Raw genomic sequence first — 24395 nt, 5'->3', positions numbered from 1 at the left:
AGGTTGGTTGCATAAGATAACAAGATTCTGATGATGTTCATCTTGGTGATAAGGGCAAATATCTCTTGATAGTCCACTTCATAAGATTGAGTGAAACACTTACCTGCCAGTTTAGTTTTGAACCTTTCAATCGAACCATCAGCCTTGTGTTTCACAGTAATCACCCGCTGCAACCAGCCAGTTAGTTTCCTAGCGGAGAAATAACTAGTTCTCAAGTCTCGTTCTTTGCTAAAGCCCTCATTTCCATCTAGGATCATTGAAGGCTTCCTGCTAATCTTTTGGAATAGACACAAATAAATGATAAGGATAAGACAAAGGCTCTATAGAAAGGACTCGAGGAATCATAATGAATAAAATTAGATATAGAAGGTTTAGTTCAAATCTTGACACCTTTTCTTTGAGCAATGGATAAATCTAAATCACTAGTTGAATTGGGATCATAAAATGACTCACTAGGAAAATAAGATTTTTGGCACTGAGTAGGATGCAAGATGGCTTCGTATGCCATACTCCTCTTTTGAGTAAGTTCTTAAATCCGGTTTATCCAAGCCCCCAATAGTCTCCCCTTGAATAGGATCTTTTCTTCGAATAAAATCTTCCAATGTAACAGAACTAGGCATAGTCATCAACCCTTCTCTTCCATTCTCTCCCGAAGAGGTGATTGGATTGTGCCAAAATAAGATTCATTTTCTTTGAAAGCAATGTTCATAAATACCTTCTGGATGGAGGATGATAACACTTTTAACCTTTTTTCTATAGGAGAACACCCAATAAATATGCATTTAAAGGCCTGTGGATCCAACTTTCCAACACTCTCAGTATGAACAAAACAAATACATCCAAATACTTTTGGAGGAGCTGTATAATCTCTTTTCCCGTCTAAAACTTCTAAGAGACTCTTGAAATGAAGAGCTTTTGAGAGGCATTTTGTTAATTAGATACGCATTAAATGCATTACTTGACTTCACAAAATTAGATGTTGCATTGGAATCAATTTGGGACAGAAGATGCTTGAGATTCTGAATTTCATTTGAAAAAACATCTTAGTGTAAGCTAGAAGGTTGCAGGGATTATCTGAACTAATTGCAACAATTTTCTTTTCTGCCATTCTAAAAGATTTGAAATTCAAACACAAAAGTTCTTTTAATAAGATACTTACAGTAGCCAAATATATTAGTTAAAAAAAGTGACTTTTGAATCAACACTAGTTGGACTCAATGAAGTAAAGGGTTGTAGAAAATATGGCTACAAGACTGGTAAAAGCAAGCAGAAGTCAGAATTTTGACGAGGTGGGCGTCATGCTCCGACGTGTGAAAGATATTGCAAAATACTATTGGTGGTGTGTCAGACTCATGGGCAGGCTTGATAGACACCAAACTTTAGGGGTTCGTCGGGGATGGTGTTCCGACACTTCTAAGGGCGGTGGAGAAGAAACAGAGGCTAAGATAGTAAGTACCAAAAAACACTTATTTCTAGGGTTTGAAGAGAAGGCTCTGACACAATGTAGAAAATGTAAGTAAAAAGATTAGAAAAAAATTAGAGTGAATTACCTCACTTGTGTATTGGAATGAATGTTTACACAGGTATGTATACTAGTGGTCAACGATGAAGCTGTTAACATGTTTTGATGTTGAGAATCCCATAGTTGAGACTGAAGTATAGGAATAACTGAAAAGACTTTGTATCCCGTTAATGAATGTTTACATAGGAATGTTAAGAAAATTCCACAGTGGCATACTGTTGTTGAGCTTTTGAAACTTTTTAACAGGACTGGAAAATAAGAGCTAAGGAACGAAACTAAGCATGCCTTACACCTATAGGGAAGCTGAGAGAAATATCTTGTTTTAGCTTTTCTATTCGGGTAAAGTACACATTGGTAACCAACTTTTACAAGTTTTTATTTTGGGTGACGAAAAATTTAAAATTGCACAAAGGGCACCCTTGTTACAAATCATTTTCATTTTGATCACTTGCCATTAATTTGGGGTTAGGCAATGTTATTATACAGTATTTTAGTCACTTAACTCTTTAGTAAGTTTTTTATTTTGGTATTTTTTTAAATTTCCTTAATTTTTTTTAGAATTAAACTTGGGTCTTATGGGGAAAAACTTAAATTTTTACTTGGAAAATCTATTTTATCTTTTTAATTTCTTTTATTTTTCCTTTGTAGAATTAATTTTATTTTTTGTGGAATAATTTGATGTTTTACATGGAATTATTTAGATTTTTATAGAACAATTTTAGTTTTTACAAGAGAGTTATTTTATTTTTCTAATTTCCTTTAATTTTGTCCTTTTTTATGATAAAAAGTTTTTTTCCAGTAAAAAGGAACCATGGGTTTTTTAAAGGGAAAGGAAAACTTTGAATTTTTGCAAGAAATTGAGTTATAGGAGAAATTTTAAGTTTCTACAGTTGAATAATTCAATTTTTCGTAAATGAAATCAATTTTTAAAAAAATAAAATTAATTCTGAAAAAAGAAATGAGTGATAATTTCTTTTTATTTTGACACCTAAAATTAAAAATTATGAAAGTTAGGATAACAAAGTGTGTAATGTAAACAGTCGTTACCATGCGTCTCTTGGACATACATTTTGGTTTGGCCCATTTGTTAACTTGTACTCAACCTAAAACAAACACACATTCCTTGAAGAAATTTAGGGATCAGGGAATATTTGTAGAGCATTATATATTTGGTTGGGTAAGTTAGGCAGATGTAAACAACAGGAACAGAGATTACTGTTTTAACCATGTTATCTAATTTGTCTGTAGAACAAATTTTACTCGGTCCAAGGACTTGAAATATTTTGTTTTCCCTCAGAATTCTTCAGGAGTTGGACTTGTTATCATTTTTATGTTATACTGTTAGGCAGATGTAAACAACAGGAACAGAGACTACTGTTTTAACCATGTTATCTAGTTTGTCTGTAGAACAAATTTTACTCGGTCCAAGGACTTGAAATATTTTGTTTTCCCTCGGAATTCTTCAGGAGTTGGACTTGTTATCATTTTATGTTATACTCATGCAACCATTATTTGCTGTATGTATGTTTAATTGCCTAGTCATGCAGCTTTTATATAACCTTTTACCCAGGTAAGATCACTGACACTTGATGTTAAAGTGTGGGAACCGTCTGTGTTGGATTTGTTTCAATCACTGGGAAATATCTATGTGAACTCAATCTGGGAGGAGTTGTTGCACTCGGGACCTACAAGAACTGTTATACCTGCGGGGTAAGTCAGACTATTTGATTTGATGGGAGAACTCTTCCTATGATGAACCTTTTTACTTCTTCTTGTAGTTCTTCCAACTCTGAAGGACATAAGCAACTTGTGAAAATGAAACCTACTCACGATGACCCCATTTCAGTGAAGGAGTTGTTCATTCATGCAAAGGTATTGCCCCGAATTATCTAGTTTTTCCGACGGATGTAGAGTTGATGGTTTCCGATTATTTCAGTATGCAGAGAAAGCTTTTGTTCCTAAGATAACAGACAAACAGCGTCTCCACTCTGTAGCAGAAGAGGTGTGGGAAAGTGTTCGTTCTAATGACCCAAGGGCTGTATACCGCTACATTGTTTGCTATGGGGCTGATGTGAATACTATTTATGGTCATGCATCGTATTGTACATCCTCCCCCTCTGTCCACAACTCCAGATTAATGTATGTAATGGGAAAAACCTAAGAAATCCTTTAATTACAACTTTGATTGCTTTGCAGTTGACTCTCTGGACCCCTCATCAAGATCTTTGAACTCGTTAAATAAAAGCGAAGATCAGATCGAGAAGGAGCATTCCGACAGTTGTTCACTACTGCATCTTGCCTGCTTAACCACCGATATCTGCATGGTGGAGCTGCTGCTTCAGTATGGAGCAAATATAAATGCGTCCGATTCAAGAGGTCGGATGCCACTCCATATTTGTGTCATTGGCAGGAATGTTGCAATAGCAAAATTGCTTCTTACAAGGTGACTTTTTCATTTTCTTACTTTTTGTTTTTCATAATTTTCATAAGTTTCCGATTTTGGGGTATGTTATCCTTTTTGGACAGATATAATTTCGCTTACACTGGTTATCTTTCCCACTACTATGAATGCAACTGAATTGCAGGGGAGCAGATCCACATGCTGTAGACGGAGAAGGTCACACTCCTCTTCAGCTTGCATTAGCATCAGGTGTCGAAGAACATGAGGTTTTGCCATTCTTAACAGAATGATAGTATAGTATATCACAACCCCAGAAGGGAACGTCAAAGACCCTGAATGGAAGAAATCAACCATACATTAGGGCTTTTAGCATACAAAGTTGAAAGTTTGGCTTACCCCATGTGAAACTGCATCATAATTCATAGCTTTCTTCAAGTATACGACTATATGCAATTCCCACCACCATCTTGGTAGTTCCTTTGGATACTCTGTTTTAGTAGCTTATATTTTTAGGTTCTATTTATTTCTTATATATATATATATAAATTTTATTTGAGGATTGGATAGCTCATGCATTTAAATGTATTATAAGTTTTATAAGAGAATGGTCATTTTTCTTTTTCGAGAGAGAGTGATAAAATATAATGTAATATCAAAATCTTAAATACAAAAACAAGTGCATTTAAATGTATTGCGACATATTCAGTCGTGTTCAATTATACCATATTCGTATTTATTAACCTTGTGTTTTTGTCGTAGTCTCATATTTATTACAGGGAATAAGAAGCTAAAAGTATTAATGTCATATTGAGAGCCAAAAGCTTGCTTGTAATTGACGATGAAGGTATAAATTATCCAACAGCTAAGAAGAATGAAAACTAATACCAATAATACAGACCTTTGAGGCCTAAACAATGTGACAAACACTTCCACTCCTGCCGCCTACATTGCTTATTCAGCGTTTACATGTAAGTTACTATCACTGACCTTTCCGAGTGTCCCGCTCACCTGAACCTTCCACTTTGATAGGAAGCATCCAACACGACAAGTTTCCAGATGGTTTCAAAAACTCCATGATTTCTGAGCCTGGCTGAGGTGGTCTACTCTAGCACTAGCATGAGCCTGCTCCATTAGTGATTCAGGAAGTTTTTAACTGAAGTGCAAAGAAAGAACAGATGGTCTAACTTTTTCTCCCGTAGTTTTACACTTGACAAGCAACTCCGCATGTTGTTTGCTTGGGAGAATTGCTAGGGCTCTCCAAGTTTGCAACATCATTTTCTTTATCAATAATGCTATTCACAGTGGTGGTGTTTGGAATCCATCCGAACCAGACCAAGCTCTCAAGAATATATTCTGCTTTCTCCGGATTTCCCTTATCATGAAAACCATGAACAAGCTTGTGACATGTAATTCGACTGAGCTTAAGTCCTTGTTCTGCCATTTCTTCAAGTGACTTTGGAACTTCTGAAAACTCCTCTCTTTTGCATACAGCGTCCAGCAGCAGAAAAGCGGGATTTTTATCGAACACAACATCCTTCACTAGTATTTCGTCCAACAGCTTCAACATTCCAATCAAACTATTTTCTTCCAAGTAAGCATTAGCAATAAGACGATAAATAATTTCATCAGGTTCAACCCCTTTTGCAGCCATGGATTTGAAAAGATCAAACATCTCTGCTTTCCTCCCTAATCTGTAGTAACCATGTAAAAGCGAGCAGTAAGTTACAATATTTGGAACCAGATTCCTCCTTTGCATCTCCAAAAAGAGAATTTCGGCTTCTTCCATCCTTCCTGCCTTGCAGTTATAATCAATTAGGATTGTATAGGTTATATGGTTTGGTGTAATACAATTACCGGTCATGTCTTCTAACAGCCTCTTAGCTTCATTTGGTTTCCCCGACTTGCATAACCCATTGATCAATGCATTGAAAGAAGAGGTCGGATCAAAGCCCTTCTGCACCATTTCAGAAAACAAAGAGTGTGCCTTGTCCAATTCTCCTCCTTTACAGCATCCGTCAATAAGGGCACAATAAGTAAAACTATCAGGTGGAACACCCTTTGAAGGCATTTTATCCAGTAACTGAAATGCCTGAGTTAAATTTCCAGATTTGCAATATCCATCTATAATTATAGAATAACTCTTGACATTAGGTGCCAAGCCTCTCTGTGAGATTTCATTAAACACCCTCCTAGCTTTCTCGGTGTCACCTAACTTACACAGACCATCAATTATTGCGTTATATGTAACAATATTAGGAGCAATGCCCTTTTGACACATCTTATCATGAAGGTTGAGAGCAGCCTCCATATCACCAAGCTTAGAAAAGACAGAAATGAGAGAAGTATAAGTGAATACATCAGGCACTATACCCATTTCATCGAGTTGAGAGAACAGTTGCATTGCATCATTAATTCTACCATTTGCCGCAAGGCCGTGGATGAGCGCAGTGTAAGTCTTTACATCCGGGAGCACACCTTTTTCAGACATGCGCCTAAATGTCGACAGAGCCTCAGTTACATTTCCCACTTTGCAAAGGCTATTAATCAATATAGTATAGATAGCATTATTAGGAGCTATACCATAACTATGCATCTCTCCGAAACACCTTTCTACTGCCTCCATTTCCCCGGCCTTAGCATATCCATGGATTAAAGTCCGATAGGTAATTCCATTAGGCTTCAACCCCCTGTCAACCATTTCGACTAAGAAGCTTCTTGCTTCGTCCATCTTTTGGGCCTTACATAAGCCACTTAAAAGAGTATTGCAACAAAAGATATCAGCCATTTGTCCGTTCTCCATCATTCTATTGAGAATCTTTCTTGCTTCCTCGAATCTACTTTTCTGAATATGACCTTTTATCAGATTTGTATACATAACAACGTTGGGCTTCAACCCTACCTTAATCATTGCCTCAAAAACATAATTAGCTCGACCAAGATCTCCACAGTGACATAATCCACTAATCATACCATTATAAGTGTACATCGTGGGTGTAAAGTTGTGTTCCTTCATCTCTTCAAACAATTCATAGGCCTTGAGAAAATTCCCTTGTAGACAATAACTCTCGATCATAAGACTAAATGTTTGATCATCAGGTCCGATGCCAATCAAAACCATCTCATCGAACAGAGCTTTTCCTTTCTCAAAGTCACCAGCCTTAGAAGCCCCACGAATAAGCACATTATAAGTGAACACATTCGGTTTAATTCCACAAGCAACCATCTCATCCTTGACTTGGAAAGCCTCGGCCATGCTCCCCCGTTTCATGAACCCATCAATCAAAGCTGTGTAAGCAAAATGGTTAGGATTTAAGCCTGCACAACGCATTTCCTCCATCATCAATTTCGCTTCCTGAAATCTGTTATGCCTACAAAACCCATCAATAACCGTATTGTAAGTATATGCATCAGGGTTGAAACCCTTCCGACTCATGGAGTTTTTCAACTTCAATGCTTCATCAACAGCACCAGCTTTACACAGTCCACCAATCATAACATTATAAGTAACCAAACCAGGACTACATCCCTTCTCCTCCATATCCATAAACACCCTTTTTGCCTTCTCAATATCCCCAACTCGACAATGAGCATTAATCACACTGGTAAAAGTATAAACATCAGGCACCAATTTAGCATCTATCATCCCATTGAAAACCTTCCAAAACAAATCCAACTTATTTACCTTAAGCAAATCACCTAAAAAGTTATTACAACAAACCAAACCAGGCAAACCCCCAACTTTTTTAGCACCCCAAAAAACATAAACAGCATCGTTCCAAGAACCCATTTTCTTATAACAACCAATCAAAATCTCGAAAACCCCGACACAATTCCCTTCATAGCCCTTCCAGAACCTAATAATTGAACCCAAAATGGCCTGAACGGGCCTCCTAGTCCTAACCATGCTGTCTAAAACAATATTGGCTTTACGAAACATCTTCGAATTACATAAAGTAACTGCTAGAAAAGAAAAAGAATCCAAATTTTGAGGGTTCGGGGATCGGTGACTTGCCCAGTTGAAGAAACTGAAGAGGCGTTCGGGATCATGAACCGAGTTTTGGAGAAGAACGGAGTGAACCATGTCTGGGTTCAGCTTGCTTGTCCATGCTGATGATGTTTCAAGAAGTCGTTTCCAGTCATTCTTACTGAGGATAGAAGCGATTTCCACGGCTTCGGCGTCATGCGAAGCTGATGTACAAAAGGAAGCCGATTTGAAACGAGAGAGCCTTGATTTCGTGAAACAATAGACCGTTTGCTTTGAAGATAAACGCATTGTTTTGAAGGATTTTCAAGGTGAAAAAATGGGGACGCGTTTAGTCTGCGAAAAACAGAATGAGAGAATAGAATCAGCGAGTAAGGAGAACGTTTACAGCACCACACTTTGGTGGGCTTTCGGCTTCACTTTTCTGGGCTGTTTGGCCCATGTATTTGTACTTTAATTAAAATACCGGTTTAAACTTTTCAGTCAACGAAATCGAACACCTCAGCATTTTAATTTTAAATTTATAAATATCTAAAAATAAACTTCAAATTATATTAATTTATGTTAAAATTAAGAAATTTTAAATATAAAATTTTAAATAATTTATTTTAAGGTAATTTTAATTAATTTATTGAACTTTAAAATTAAGTAAACTAAATATAAAAATTAATATAAAAGTAACTAAAACCTTTAGTAAATTTATCAATAAGTATTAAGTGTTGTGATAAAATATTTTGCATTAACAAAATAAATTCATACATTGAAGAGGATATTTTTGGGAGTGAGCTATATACCTTGAACATGAACTATAAAACGGAATAGAGAATATTAAAAAATTTAATTTTTTAAAATTTTTAAAGCTAAGTTAATAATTAATATAAAGTAAATAAAGTTAAGTTTTTATTTTTATTATTCAATACTTTGTTTAAATCAATAATATTTGGCAGCACAATTTTTTTTAAAAAATTGTTTAGTGTTATAATTGACAGAACTAAAATAATCTATAAAAATCAAGAGTATTATTTTTGTTAGGTTCGAAAATATCAAGAGAGAGATGAATTAGTATTTTAAATTTTTATCGCCTATAAATGAGTTATCGTTTAGAGTAATAAAATATAACACAAAAAATATATAAGAATTAGAACGGCTGTGTCCGTAAGTGCACGGATTGAATTGTAATATAGTTAGTAAAATGAAATACTTGAAAGTATTCTGAGGATCTTACCCAATGGAGGATGGAGTAAATTATGGAAAAATTTTTACAATAATAAGTCCAAGTAGTAGTAATTAATTCTTATATTATGATAAATCATAAAATAGATTAAAGAGATAATTTAATTAACTAAAATAAATAAACAAATGACTTAATCAATAAACCAATAAGGAAGATTAGCTCGCTTCAAGGTTTATAACTAAATTCGGATTAGGGTTTTTGGGTAGATTAGCTATCGATTAACCAATTATTACTTCCTGGCCTTTAATTAACTAATCGATTGATCGATACTTGCTTATATCCAGACATTACTTTCTCAACCAAGATAAATTTGTTAAAGAATGAAATCAAAAATCCAAGAAAGAGGAGAATAGTAGAAAATAGAGGAGAGAACAATGCATATGAGAAAGGGGTGTTGACAGTTTTCAATTTTCATATCCAATACTGTCAATTACATGCTACTATATAGGAAAAACAATTGAATTGTCTAACAGTCAAAATAATAGAAAAACAAACAAAACAAATTGTACAATTGTTTCTATGAAACGCCTTATTTTATTTAACCTGATACGCATTGTTTTTATAACCTACTCTCGACCCAACTAATCCACCCCATTTATTTCATAATTTAACCCATAACAACTACTCCCTCCTTGAAGAAGATCATTGTCTTCCAGGATCTATATGAAGGCAAGCATCCTTCAATTGCACCAAGGATTCCCATGTGGCATCCTCTAGAAATGAATTCACCCATTCAACCAAAACTTCAGTTGTGGCCACATTCCCACGCTTTACCATCCTTCTATCTAAAATTCTAATAGGCTTTTTGGCCCAAGATCCCTGGTTGTCCATTACTGGCAAAAAGACTTATACATGAGCAACTCCAACATGTTTCTTAAGTTGTGAAACATGAAAAGTAGGGTGAACTATAGATCCATGGGGTAGCTGCATCTTGTATGCTACCTTCTCGATCTTACCTTCCACCAAGTATGACCCAAAATACTTGGGAGCTAATTTTTGGTTAAGCAACCTTCTCATAGAATACTGTCTGTAAGGTTGAAGCTTCAAATAAACCCAGTCCCCTACTTCAAAATGTCTGTCTGTTCTGTGTCTATCAGCTTGTTGCCTCATTCTATCTTGTGCTCTTTTCAGATGAAATTTTAGCAGTTGTCTTGTAGCCTTACAATAATGCAAAATTTTGTCTATAGCAACCACCGGTCATGCCCCGGCTAATTATGGTGTATGATGAGGAGGTGTCTGGCCATATAGTGCCTCATAAATTGTGCTTTGAATAGCTAAGTGGAATGTGGAATTATACTGCCACTCAGCTAAGTGAAGCCAACTTACTTAGTCCTGTGGTCTCTCCCTTGACATGCATCTCAGATAGCCTTCAAGACACCTATCCAATACTTTTGTTTACCTATCAGTCTCAAGATGGTAAGCAATGGATAGGTGAAGCTTAGTTCCCACTCGTCTGAACAAATCCTGCTAGAAATTACTGACAAATATCTTGTCACTGTTAGATATAATGAAGTCGGGCATCCCATGTAGCTTGTACACATTTTCCATGAACAATTGAGCTACAGTCATAGTAGTATAGAGATGGGATAGGGACATAAAATGGACGTTTTGTGAGACGATCTACTTTGATCGGAACAACACTCTAATCTGTCGTAATTTAGTGTAGTAGATTAAACTAATTTTCGCTCTTTAAGAGCTTGAAAGCAAGAATTTTCATAAGGTTTTAATTATGTTTTTGCAAGATTTCTTGAAGTTAATAAAATGTACAAATTGAGTCTTTCATTGACCTTAGGGGCCGGATGAGGCCTAAGGGGGAGCTAATGAACTGTGTAAGTGTATAGAAGACCATTAAAAGGTGTAATAAATAGATGTTAGTCACTATGTCGCAACACAAAATGACATGACATACCCTTGAAGAAATCACGAAGCTGCTTTTGTTGTCGCAACATAGACTACGGGTGTCACGACATGCCCTTGAAGATATCCCACGATGAGTATACTAACTCTTATGTCGCGACATCGATTTTGGACGTAAACTAACACAAGCCAGGGGGCCTTTTGGTTTGCACAATCGAACTTAAAGCTTAGGAACGTCAACTAACCTAGGGTTAAGGACGACGACCACCTGAAATCTATAAATAGGCTCATTTGTCATATGTTATGGACATAGATTACTTAATTTAGAATTTTTCTTTTAATTTTGATTTAGTTTTTCTTTCTTTTTACGTTTTAGATTTATTTTCAAGTTATTCTTTTTTACCTCGAGAGATCTGATTTGTGAAAGATGATCAAACTTGTGGATTCATATTCATCTTTAATACAAATCAGGCATTTCCTTAAACTTTATACTTTCGATTCATTTGTCATGTTTATTCTCTATATCGAATTTATACTGTTCATGAAAACCATGAGGAACAAATCCATTTATGGGGGATTAGCAAGTTGAGGTATGATCTATTGACTGTCTTGTGGGGTTACTCAATGAATCAACTATTTGGGAAAGGAAGAACCTAAAACCCTAGGCCTGACAACCTTAAAAAGTCATCAAGGTAGGAATTAACCCAAAATTGGTATGAATTATCCGTGAACACCTTCACCCCAAACTAGTCTGGACTGTGAGGTCAGAAGATAAGTAGTCCTTGTTGACTCGTTATTTGAGTGGAAATTTGGAAGATTCTACTCGGATAACAACTAGTTGATTAACAAGGAACCCGAAGCGACAGCTGATGGGAATTGCCAAAGAAAACTAATCATCCATAACTAGATTTGATTTATTCTATTCTTTGATCTCTTGAAATTTTATTTCTTTATGTTATTTTGTTTTATTATTATAAAAATATTAAAAACTCCTTTTATTTTGCCTTTGTACTATAACTAAATTAAAGTACTAATTAGATCTTTCAGTGTTTAGGTTAAAATTGACCTAGCACTCGCCTCCCTTGGGTATGATCCTTGGAGAACTCACCTACTCTGTTGTAACTATATTACAACTGGACCCGTCTGCTTTTAGATACCGCTTCATATATCCATATCGTTTACTGTAGTATTCACACTCTGGACATTAGTATATTCAGAGGCGGTCACACTCCTACCTTTAAAACATGGTAACCCTTCTATAAAGTCTATAAAAATAGAAAACCAAGCTCTCTCTGCTATTGGAAGAGGTTGTAACAGTCTTAGAGGGGCCACAATTTCTGCATTGCACCTTTGACAAATGGAACATTCTCTTATCCACTTTTTAATATCCTTGGGAACTCCTTTCCAATACAACAAACTACTTATCCTCATTATGGTTACATGAATTGTAGAATGGTCACCTATAACATTGACATTGTAATTCGGTGTAGCAGATTAAACTAGTTTTACACATAAATAGCCTAGATACAAGTATTTTCATTACATTTTATTTAAGTTTCTTTAGTTTTACTTACATTCAATAAAATGTGCAAATTGAGTCTTTTATTGACCTTAAGGGTCGAATGAGACCTAAGGGAGAGCTAACGTACTTTGTGAGTGTGTAAGAGACCATTAGAAGGCATTTTAGGCTAATACTAGATGCTATGTCGCAACACGGGAGGTCTGATGTTGCAACATAGGGAATAGAATGAAGAAAACTAAAGTCTGTCTTTGATGTTGCGACACAGACTGAGGGTGTCGTGACATACCCCTAAAGATGGCTACAGAGGAGCATACTAGTTGTTATGTCGTGACACAGGTCCTGGTGTGTCACGACATCGACTTTGTGACAAAAACTAAACACGAAGTAGGGCGTTTTGTTTTACACAATCAAACTTTAAAGCTTAAGAACGTTAGCTAACCTAGGGTTAATGACGACGGCCACTTGAAGGCTATAAATAGGCTATAAATAGGCTTATTTATCATTTGTTAGGGAACATCATTCCATTAACCTAGATTCTCTCTTTAGATTTAGTTTCGTTTTCTTTATTTCTTAGGTTTTTTAAAGTTTAGTTTATATGTTTGTTTTTTTCTTTCAAGAGATCTGGTTTGTGAAGACGATCAACTTCTGTGGATTCGTGTTATTATTTATATAAATTAGGTTTTTCTTATACTCTCCTATTCGATTCAATCATCATGTTTTATTCTTCCATTTATTCTATATTATTTATGAAAGTCATAAGGAACTAACGCTTCTATGGGGGGTTAGTTAATGGAGGTATAATTTATTAACTATTTTGTAGAGTTACTAAACGGATCAGCTGTTTGGGAAAGGAAGAGGGTGAAACAAACCCTAGGCCTAACAACCCCGATAAGTCATCAAGGTGGGAATTAACCCAAAATTGGTATTGCCCATCTATGAACACCTTCACCCTAAGCTAGTCTGGACTGTGAGGTCAAAAGATAAGTAATCCTTGCTGACTCATTATGTTAGTGGAAGATCGAAAGATCTTGCTTGGGTAGCGACTAGTTAGTTGATGAGGAACCCAAAACGACAGTTGAATTGGATTGTCATCACTCATCATCAGATTTGATTCTTTCTACTTTTTCCATCTCTTGAAATTTAGTTTTCTTTTATGTTATTTTATTTTATTATTAGTATTATAAAAATTCCCACAAATCTCTTATTTATATTTCTATACTATAACTTAATTAAAGTATTAATTAGATCTTTTAGTGTAAAAGTTAAAATTGATCCAGCCTTTGTCTCCCTTGGGTACGATCCTCAGAGGATTCACCCATTCTGTTGTAAAACTATATTACAAATAGACTCGTATACTTACGGATACTGCCTCGTAGTTTTATATTTTATTATAGTATTCACACTCTTGACGTTAGTATGTCTAGAGGCAGTTAAGTTGTTGGCGTCGTTGTCGGAGAGACAACGTCACTAGATTGATTTTAATCTTTGCATTTCAAAGAATGATTAGGAAATATGTAGGTTATAGTTGTGACTTTTAATTGATTTTTTAATTAACACTTCTAAAATTTGTTTATTTTTAGGGATCCTAGACACAAAACAATCAGTTGGCACACAGTCATGGATGACTTCTATTATATGCGGTCCGATGAAGACTTCGATTATGACGAAGATATTTATGAAGAAGGAGTTTATAAAGATTGGGAAATCCAAGAGAATGAACGATTACTAATATCAAATTAAGCCAACTCCAAGTAGAAGCCCCAACTTGTCCACAAGATGATAACGACCATAATGATATGCCATCAGAAAGGTACCAAAAAGTGCCGAGTTTGAAATTACGTAGAGAGGAGAATGTCATCATAGGTGCTTGCGAAGAAGGAGAAACCCTAGATCTCCAACTATTTATAGCCCTTCCTATTTTCAAACATTTTATTGTTAGGAAATGTGCCCATATTGTAGTAAAAATGTAATTGTTTTCTATGTATTTGGACAATGAATAAATAAATTTCAAATTTCACTATTATGTCTTTTGCATTTTTGTCTTTCATATTTTGCATGTATAGAAAAATTGTGACAAGAAAATATTAGTTCATTGATTGTCTAAGTGTAAACTGATGAAAAGTGGCACTGTAAGAACGTTTACATTGCGAGAAAGATAACTTACTTTAGTAGATAATCTAAATGAGTCCGTATTCCCATAAAAGAATCAAAGTAAGTATTTGATTCTAATACTGAGAAGGATTATTATGTCGTTTTCAATTCCAATTGAAGAGATGTCTAGTCTTGACTACCGGAGCAGTTGACTCCACGGGTAGAGACATAGATGTATTCATTGGCAGAATGATAAATTGGACTAGAATCAAGATGAATTAATTCTTAATCCGTTTTTGAATTAATTGATTTGGATATCATGGTGTGATTTACCTAAATCCTGAGTTGGTCACTGACCATGCGTATGTAACTCATGTACTTTGATATAAATGGAGGCTTATGCTCTAAAGATGATCGAGCAGATAGTCGGTATGTTGGGTACATGACTTGTGTATGGCATGGTTTTACTAGCAATAGTGGAATTCATAACTCAATTAAAGAGTTAACAATATCCTCTCATTAGCATTGTGTGGATTGATAAATAAGAAACGTGGGCACAGGTTGCTCTTTCTCGAACGAGCAATTTATCACAGTCATTTGTTGACAGTGACAAGAGTATACAATAAGGAGTTTTCAATCATGGTACTTCTTGTGGACTGACTTCATGATTAAGTAATTGCAATTACTAGAGCCTAATTGTATTTGCCCGATTGGTCCTCCGCTAGCTCAATAAAAGCTCGATCAAACTGCTTTTGAATTAGAAGAAAATGCTACAACTTTGGAAATAATTTAATTCAGTCAATTTATTCAATGTTGAATTAAATTGGGTGGTCATAAGAATTATTTAACTAGAGAATTTGATTAAAGAATTTTCTTGAAAAATTAATTTAAAAAATCTAAGTGATTTTTGGGAAAATTACTTTTGATCAAGTAAAATTAAATTAATCAAATTAATATGATATTTTTGGAAATTAATTTTTGAGTCAAAAAATTGGCCCAATGGGTAATTGAATTTGAAAATTGGACTCAAGATTGTAAATTGGTCGAACTGGACTTGGTATATGAACCTATCGATGGTTCAATCGGTGGCTAGACCAGACCGATTGGGACATCACACTGGCCTGGGCCGGATTGAATGAAATCGAACCAGCTTAGGGTGCTAGCAGTTGGGACAGCAGTATTCCAGTGGTCGAAAAATGGTCGGCGACGGTAGGTCTTTGGTGGTTGAGCAGTGGCAGAATTACACTCCTACTGGGACTCTACCAGACAATTTGATTTCAGATACTACTCCGAAAATAATAGTATTTTATTAATTTAATATTAAAGTGATTATCTTAATATTAAATTCAATTTAATGTTTATCTTGTCGATAAATATTATATTAATTTAATAAGATTTAATATTAAATTAAATTAAATATTTACCTTCATAAATATTAGATTAAATTTAATATTAAAGTGATAAAATTTAATCATAGTTGAACTCTCTAAACTCTCCCTATATAAAGAGAGTCTTGGGGCATTATTTTTCTCACACTTGAATTCAGGAGAAAGTTGTAGAGAGAAAATTCTCTGAAGAAATTATTTCAAAAAATTTCTAGAGATATTTTTCTTATTTACAACTTGGCCCAAAAGTTTAGAGAAATTGCAAAATTATCCTAGTGATAATTTTTGTGAAAAGTTTTCTAATTCGAAGCAAGCCCACACTCAACAGACGTGAGTTTGAGGATGGCGGAGAAGACTATTCGGTCGAAGTGTTCATCCTAGACAAATCGAAAATGTACAATTTTGATTAACTGTTTATTACTTTGGAAAAAAAATAAAACTCTAGTTTTTCCTTAAATTTATTTCCTACTGCATTTTCCAAACCTAATTTTCCAACATTTATCCCCTACTAAAGGACTGGCTGGTTCTAATCCAACCGAATCAAAATTGGATTTCAATGTTGTCCAATATTGTTTCTAACTTTTCCTATTTTTTCCAATAGAGACCATTAGCTTACGGTCTTTTTTAATTTAACCCCTGATGTTCTTAATTTTTCAGGTTTAAAGGAAATCCTGGTGTAACAAATTCTGGTGTATTTACCGCCATTCCACTCCCAAGGCCTTTAGTAAGAACCCATGCCACACTGGCAGACTTAACCCTATTTTATATTTTCTACTTCTACCCTACATTCGGGTTGAAATGTTGTTTGAATTAGTCCCTTGTAATCCACCCTATTTGCGATAGCTTGTTTTTAAGGTGTAACATGTTCATCTGCAGTAGACCGTTTTGGCCTACAATATCCAGCAGACTGTTACCTAAGTGACTATTCGAGTTTATGACTGCAATTGGACATACCAACGTCCAGAGTGTGAATACTACAATAAAATATAGAATGACAAGGCGATATCTACAAGTATACAAGTCGAGTTGTAATATAGTGTTACAACGAAGTAGGTGAGTACTCCGAGGATCATACCCAATAAAGGCGAAGGCTAGATCGATTTTAACCTACACACTAAAAGATCTAATTAATACTTTAATCAAGTTATAGTACAGAAACGTAAATAATAGATTTTTGGGTTCCAATCAACTGTCGTTTTGGGTTCCTCACCAACCAACTAGCCATTAACCTAGCAGGATCGTTCAATCTTCCACTAACATAACGAGTCAGCAAGGACTACTTATCTTCCAAGCTCTCAATCTAGATTGGCTTAGGGTGAAGATGTTCACGGATGGGCAATACCAATTTTGGGTTAATTCCCACATTGATGACTTCCCGGGGTTGTCAGTCCTGGGGTTTGTTTCACGCTCTTCCTTTTCCAAATAGCTGATCCGTTGAGTAACCCTACAAAATAATTAATAGATCATGCCTCCACTAGCTAATCTCCCTCAGAAGGATTAGTTCATCATGGTTTTCATAAACAACATAGAATAGATGGAAGAATAAAATATGGTGAATGAATTGTAGTGTAGAGTTTAAGAAAAGCTTGATTTATATAAATGGTAACACGAATCCCCAGCAGTTGATCATCTTTACAAATCAAATCTCTTGAAGGAAAGCAACAAAATAATAAACTAAACTTTGAAAAACCTAAGAAAGAAAGAAAACGAAACTAAATCTAAAGAAAGAATCTAAGCTAATGGAATGGTGTCTATAACATGTGCCAAAAGGAGCCTATTTATTGCCTTCAGGTGGTCGTCATCCTTAACCCAAGGTTAGCTGACGATCCCGAGCTTTAAGTTTGATTGTGCAGAACAAAGCGCCTTTGTTTCATATTTTCTATCCCAGGGTCGATGTCACGACACAATAAGACCCGTGTCACGACATAGAAGTTATTATGCTCCTCATTAGGATGTCTTCAGGGGTATGTTGCGACACCTTTGGTCAGTTTCTTATGTTACGACACCAGACCTCCTGTGTTGCGACATGGTGTCTAGTATCAGCCTAAAATGCCTTCTAATGGTCTCCTACACACTCACGAAGTATGTTAGCTCTCCCTTAGGCCTCATTTAGCCCTTACGGTCAATAAAGGACTCGATTCGCACATTTTATTAGATATAAGTAAAACTAAAGGAACTTAACAAAAATATAACGAAAATGCTTGTATTCAGTCTCCTTAAGTGCAAAAACTAGCTTAATTTGCTACACCGAATTATGACAAATCAGTTTATGATCTCCCTTATATGATGATTACATACGGAACTAACTCTATGGCAGGTATACTCGTAATAGATTCCCCTTAAAAAGGAATAGTCTTGACAGACATAACTGTCACTCGAATAATCCTTATTAATACCTCTTTTTTATCAATAGGTTCCAACTAACCTCATTACATATTAGACTATCCATAGTACATACGATTTAACCTCCTCACCTAAATTGCAGTTTCAACGAAGCCTTATACTAGGAGAAGGGGAGGTTGTAGTTTAGGTTTAAAAAGCTCTTTAGTTTAGGTTTAATGTAGTTTTCTTTTTAAGAGCTTAGGGTTTACTTTTCCTGCACATTTTCTTGTTCTTTTTAGTGTTAATGGTAGTTACTTAGGTTAATTATTACTATTTTTATGTTTATTTATAGCTTTAATCCTTTTTCCTTTCTTGTAATGACATTTTCAGCTTTAAGTTTGATGCATTTTAGTTTCTTTTATATTTAATCAGTTAAAGGTTGTTCATTCTATGTTCCTAGCTTTAGATTTCTCTGTTAGATACTTCCATTTATCTTTCTTGCAAGTTTTAAAGAGTAAAAATCCCAAATTTTATGTTTTCTTAGGGTTTTTGTCTGTGGTTGTTAAAGTTTTGATTTTTATGTTTGTTTACTCAGTTTTTAACATGAATAACTAAACTCCAAAGGGAGTTGGTCAATAAAGATGTGAGGAAGCTGATTTGTAGCTAAGAGACAAAATTGTAATAAATTGGATTAATTGAATGAACCTAAAAACTTAGGATTGACAACCCTAAAGGAACATCTAGACAGTGAGACCGAGAGGAGATCTTGTTGGGCACCAATTCGTTAGTCTCAGGTTAACCGATGAGATTGAGAGATAATTCAGATTAATTTGTCTAGCTTCGTAAAACTGAGTTCGAGAGTTAAAATGGAGTCATTTTGGGAGTTCAAGCAATTTAGAACCTTAGTTCAAATATTAATGAACCGCATCAAAGTTAACCAACACCCGATTGTTAGTTATTTTTAAATTTTTAGTACTTTTAGAATATTTAGAATTTAGTCATTAGGATAGTTAGTTTAGAAATTAGTGTTAAAATTCTTTGTTTATGTTTTGTCGTACTATAGCAATTAGTGAGTAGCTAGCTAGACTCATTTCTTGCGTGTATTTTGTACTAGAAATACTTAAATCTCTGACGCCTTTGGGTTCGATCCTTGGAATACTATGGTGTTCCATTGTAACAATATAAATACTACAATTGACCTGTACGATTGCAATAAAAATGTACATTAAAAATTGTCCTCTAAAATCATTGTTTTATGTGCATATGTGCAATGTCGATCGATCCCGATAGACTACCCTGCGTTAATTGTCCCAATGGACTTTATATGTTGCCATCACTAAGTTATGGTTTTACACATCATACCCCATGTTTAATGTCCTGGAAGACTATCTATGTTGTCATAGTCGAGCTATGGTCTTACACTTTATACCCCATATTTAATGTCCTAGCGGACTTTCTATGTTGCCATAGCCGAGCTATGGTCTTACGCATTATACCCCATGTTTAATGTTCTAGTGGATTCGCTATGTTATCGTAGCATAGCTATGGTCTTACACATTATACCCCATGTTTAATGTTCTAACAAACTCTCTCTGCTGCCATAGCTGAGCTATGGTCTTACACAGTATACCCCATTACACCTTATCCATTCCACCTCACTACTAACCTTAATGCGTAAACACCATAGTGTCCCCTCCGCAAGGCTCGGAGCTTTCCACATCACAGCTTGCACCCAATAATTTCGAATTGCAGTAAATAAAAATTCCATTTCCCAAAACCATCTACCCAATCCTCCACATTGCCAAATCCTAACTTCACCTAACCCATCAATAACTTTCCCTTTGTACTCCACCTTTATAAACGTGCAATACATGCATATCATAAACATATTATCATGAAGCACGCTACTTTTTAGGCATGGAATCATAACCATTTCATGCATAGCAGAATACATTTGTGGATACTCATATACCTACACAATCTTATACATGCATAGCATTCTCAATCAGTAGAGATCATACATCATCACAATACTCTCTCTGAGCTTAAGACATATTCATGCTAGCCATACAACAACCCAGGAATAGAGCATCAGAACTCACTTAATGCTTCTTTGCCTCCCCAACTTAGCTTTTTCGAACGCTAGAGCTTCTATTCTCCTGGACGTTAAGCAATACAACAAAAGTCATAAGTTAAAATCAACATTCCAGTTGAAAAACTCCATTTCCAGAAACATTCAGAACCCCCTCAAAGGTTTTAAAAATCATTAAATCCATTTTTTCAAATTTATGAACATCGAAAGACTTAGAAGCTTTCCAATCCTCTTGCTCATCTATCTTTTCGACTCAATCTTTGCGAATATTGCTCCATACAAAGCTCTCTTATCTTCTTCTTTAAAGTAACTAAAGAAGATGACAGAGAGAAAAAAATAGGGTTAAAAAGAATTCACTTTCAATTCTCTACTATTTATAGCCTTTCACACCTGGTTATCAACCCTATAAAAATCGTCTGGTAATCATTTTGTCTCCCACTAAGGAACCAATTAATCTTAATCCAATTAAACCAGAATTGGAACTCAATTATGTCCAAATCATCCATTAAATTTTTCCTGATTTTTTAGTAAAAGCTGCCAACTTAAAGCTTCTTTCAGTTTAACCCTCAATTATTCCTAAATTATAGACTTAAAGAAAATCGTGTGTGACACTATCCTATCACCAAATCGGTAGCTTTTGGTCGTTTTGAACCTAAAGTTGTGGCATGTATATATTGGATGTGTTAATGTGATTCTAATGTATATAAGTGTTTTGGTATATGTATAAAAAGTATAATTGCCATGTTGAGTTTTGATAACTTGTGATGATCTTGGCATATAATGAATTAGATGAGTTTATATCATGAAATTGGCTAAATGCATGAATTTGAAATGTATTTGAACATATGTACTTTGGAATATGGTGTATTATATTGTCTAGTATTTGTTGATGATGGCTTATGTTAATGTTTAATAACCATATATACTATATAGGTGTTGAAATGATACTAATTTGGTATGTTTGGTGGGATTATGCATGTGTTTTAACCTGAATTTGGCAAGTTGATTGGTTATTGAATAGGTCGTCTGAAATTTTTTGAAACAAGTACTATTTGGTTCATATTTTTTACCTAAATAGTGTCATGTAGCGAAGTCGAGCGATGGTCATCACGACGAGCTTCAGACTCCAAGCCATGATGAAATGAGGAATCCCATCATCGTGGCGAGGCTAAAACATTATGTTACGTCACGACGAGGAACCCCTCATGTTGCAACATCAATATGAAGTTCTGTAATTGTTACAAATTGGTTCTTGTTCGATCTCGTGTTAACTTTAGAGCATTCGTAGGCTCGCATAAAACCCAAGATAGATTGTATAATGTATCTATTACCTGTTTTCATGCATAATATTTCAGATTGAATATTAAAAGATTCTATTTGCTTTGGTATTGACTGTAGCATCCTATAGCTCGAACCCGGTGATTGGGTCGAAGGAGGGGTGTTACACAAATTTTCCATATAAAGGGATTATATGATTTATGTAAATAGAGCCTAGTGTAGGGTCATGTCAGAGTGGCCTAAATCATTCAATGAGTGAATGATTATTTACACCATGGTCAATATAATAGGACTTTTAAAAAATGTGATAAAATTCGATGAATGGATAAAACCTACCGAGATTATAAGTCCCATGTAAAAGTTGTGTACATATGATAAGGTTAGTGGGTATTTTCTTGTTAAATTTTATAATGGTATATAATTGGGAGTTCAATATTGAGTCTTTAGTGGTACGACACTAAAGCGGCGTCAGAACATTATTATAAAATAAAATAATTTTAAAGCTTCTGTTTAGCACAAATTTATGCTTGTTTTTCAAGTAATAAATTTACAATGAAATACTCATGTGGTGAGTATTTCAAGAATTAAACTCATAACATTGATGGTAATTGATAAGTCATCATCATATGACTATTTTGGACTATATCTTATTTACATTTGCTTGGTTTCCTGAGCATTTTTATATGTTTTAAATTTATTTTAGTGATTTGATTTTTTTTTACTGTAAATATTGTGTATTTTTAGTGTTTTTTATGTATTTAGTTTTAATAAAATATTCCATGTGGAATTTGCCGGTAAAATAGGTTTGGGAAGAAGATGTCAATACATGGAACTATGAGATTAAATGCAATAAGCCTAAAGTTGATCCAATATGACGAGTGAAAGTTCAAAGCTCAAAAGATTAAAATTTTTTAATTTAAACATATTCAGAACTTTCATTTGGAACACTTCTTAGTGTTTCGATAATGTCTTGAGCTTCAGGTGTAACACCCCTAACCCGTATCCGTCGCCAAAATAGGGTTACGGAGCATTACCGTAAAATGTAACATAAAAACATACATTTCTTACATTAATAAAATCATGAATTAAATCATTCATTCACATGCTTATCGTCCCTTAATTGAGCCTTCGATGCCCTAAAAACAATTTAGAAACAAATCGGGACTAAATTGGAAACATTTGGAAAGTTCAAGAAAAAGTTAAAAAATTCACACTGCAGGGGTCACACAGCTGTGTGGCTAGGCCGTGTGAGTCACACGGCTGAGATGCACGCCCATGTCTCAGGCTGTGTAATATTCGAAATAAGAATGCACGGCCGTGCACCAGTTTGTGTCCGTGCCCGTGTAAATGACTGACTTGGGTTACACGGCCAAGCCACACACTTGTGTACTAGGCCGTGTAACTCTTGAAATGGCCTCACATACTCGTGTGCCAGGCCATGTGCTAGGCCGTGTATCTTTCGAAAAACAACCATTAAAACCTATAGGGGACACACGGCCATGTGTCACTCACAACTGAGACACACGCCCGTGTCTTAGGCTGTGTGGACAAGAAAATGGTCAAAATCAAGCCATTTCTTTCACCCATTCAACCATGAATCTACAAGTCAATCTCATATATAAACAAGGCTTTTAAACCTACCCAAATCATGCATAAAATGACCAAATCTCTATACCAACTTTCTATACAACCAACATGCCAAAAGACACCTCAATCACAATTCATCAAACCTATCAAAACATGTGCATTTTTATCCATTTATCAACCATTCACAACTAACCTATTTCCATATCAAAACTACCATATATGACCATAATTATACCATTACAAATAGCTCGTATCTATTTCAAAGCATAACTCAACTTGGCCACATTAACAACATACCAACATATACCAAATATGATCATTCCAAACATACATCAATTTGACTATACAAACACCAACCATTAAGTATCAAAGTGCCAAAAGCATACCAACCATCAAGGCATCAAAATACCAAAAGTACATCAACCAAAATAACATATACATGCTAAACTTATCAACTAACATTAAACACAAGTCCACCTATACATGTCATTACAACCTTAGCCAAAAATGTTTAAAAGCTACTGAATAAACTCCTGGATAGTGTGATAGGTCTTCGATGAGCTTCCAACCAAATTGAGCTTTCCGATGGCCTACAGGAAAAGAAAACAGCTAACGTAAGCAATAATGCTTAGTAAATTCGTATCAAGGTAACCTAGCTACTGAACATATTAGAATAAACAACTATGCATAAGTTTTCATTATATCATAAGTTAAATTTCACTCTTATATTCAATACACCTTTCATGGACACTTAGTGTAGCTTTGCATATATACAAACATATATTTTTTTTTCTTATAAGCATTTCATATAACTATTTTGCTTAAACGTTTCTCCTTACCATAATACTTACACATTTAACATATAATCATTTTGTAATTCATCTTTCATTTCAAAGTTTCATATAAACATATCGACCTGGAATCACTTTCTTTCACTAAACAATGTGAAAACTAAATAAACAGATTGATCATACCTTTTTATTCATTCATAAAGCACTTATAAAATTAGTACTGAAAGTGGTTCATCGTATGCTTCATATACTATAATAATTTAATCCAAACTCATTTATATATGTATATAAATATCTAACTTTAACCATAAAATCATCAACATAATTATAC

At 34.8% G+C, this 24395-nt stretch overlaps 2 protein-coding genes across 5 annotated transcripts in view; one reads left to right on the top strand and one right to left on the bottom strand.

Moving 5' to 3' along the window:
• Positions 1 to 4642, top strand: part of LOC107949634 (ADP-ribosylation factor GTPase-activating protein AGD1) — a 28020-nt gene extending 23378 nt beyond the window's left edge. For 2 of the 4 annotated variants that reach the window (XM_041090171.1, XM_041090169.1), the window contains 5 exons: positions 3093 to 3232; positions 3301 to 3394; positions 3459 to 3624; positions 3719 to 3965; positions 4108 to 4642. In XM_041090171.1, the coding sequence (XP_040946105.1) occupies positions 3093 to 3232; positions 3301 to 3394; positions 3459 to 3624; positions 3719 to 3965; positions 4108 to 4213 (753 nt within the window). In that variant the 3' untranslated portion in view covers positions 4214 to 4642. Of the gene's footprint in view, positions 1 to 3092; positions 3233 to 3300; positions 3395 to 3458; positions 3625 to 3718; positions 3966 to 4107 lie in introns of those variants that run through there. The other 2 variants (XM_041090170.1, XM_041090172.1) reach the window with 2 other exon arrangements.
• LOC107949633 (pentatricopeptide repeat-containing protein At5g61990, mitochondrial) lies at positions 4635 to 8291 on the bottom strand. The gene has a single exon (XM_016884368.2). It carries the CDS (start codon positions 8194 to 8196, stop codon positions 5125 to 5127), a length of 3072 nt encoding a protein of 1023 aa, XP_016739857.1. The 5' UTR covers positions 8197 to 8291; the 3' UTR covers positions 4635 to 5124.
• Between the last annotated feature and the right edge of the window lie 16104 nt (positions 8292 to 24395).

The sequence above is a fragment of the Gossypium hirsutum genome, chromosome D03 (genome assembly GCF_007990345.1).
Source record: "Gossypium hirsutum isolate 1008001.06 chromosome D03, Gossypium_hirsutum_v2.1, whole genome shotgun sequence".
Lineage (NCBI taxonomy): Eukaryota > Viridiplantae > Streptophyta > Magnoliopsida > Malvales > Malvaceae > Gossypium > Gossypium hirsutum.
Note: the sequence above shows the minus strand (reverse complement) of the source record. Positions and strands in the feature narration are given on the sequence as shown.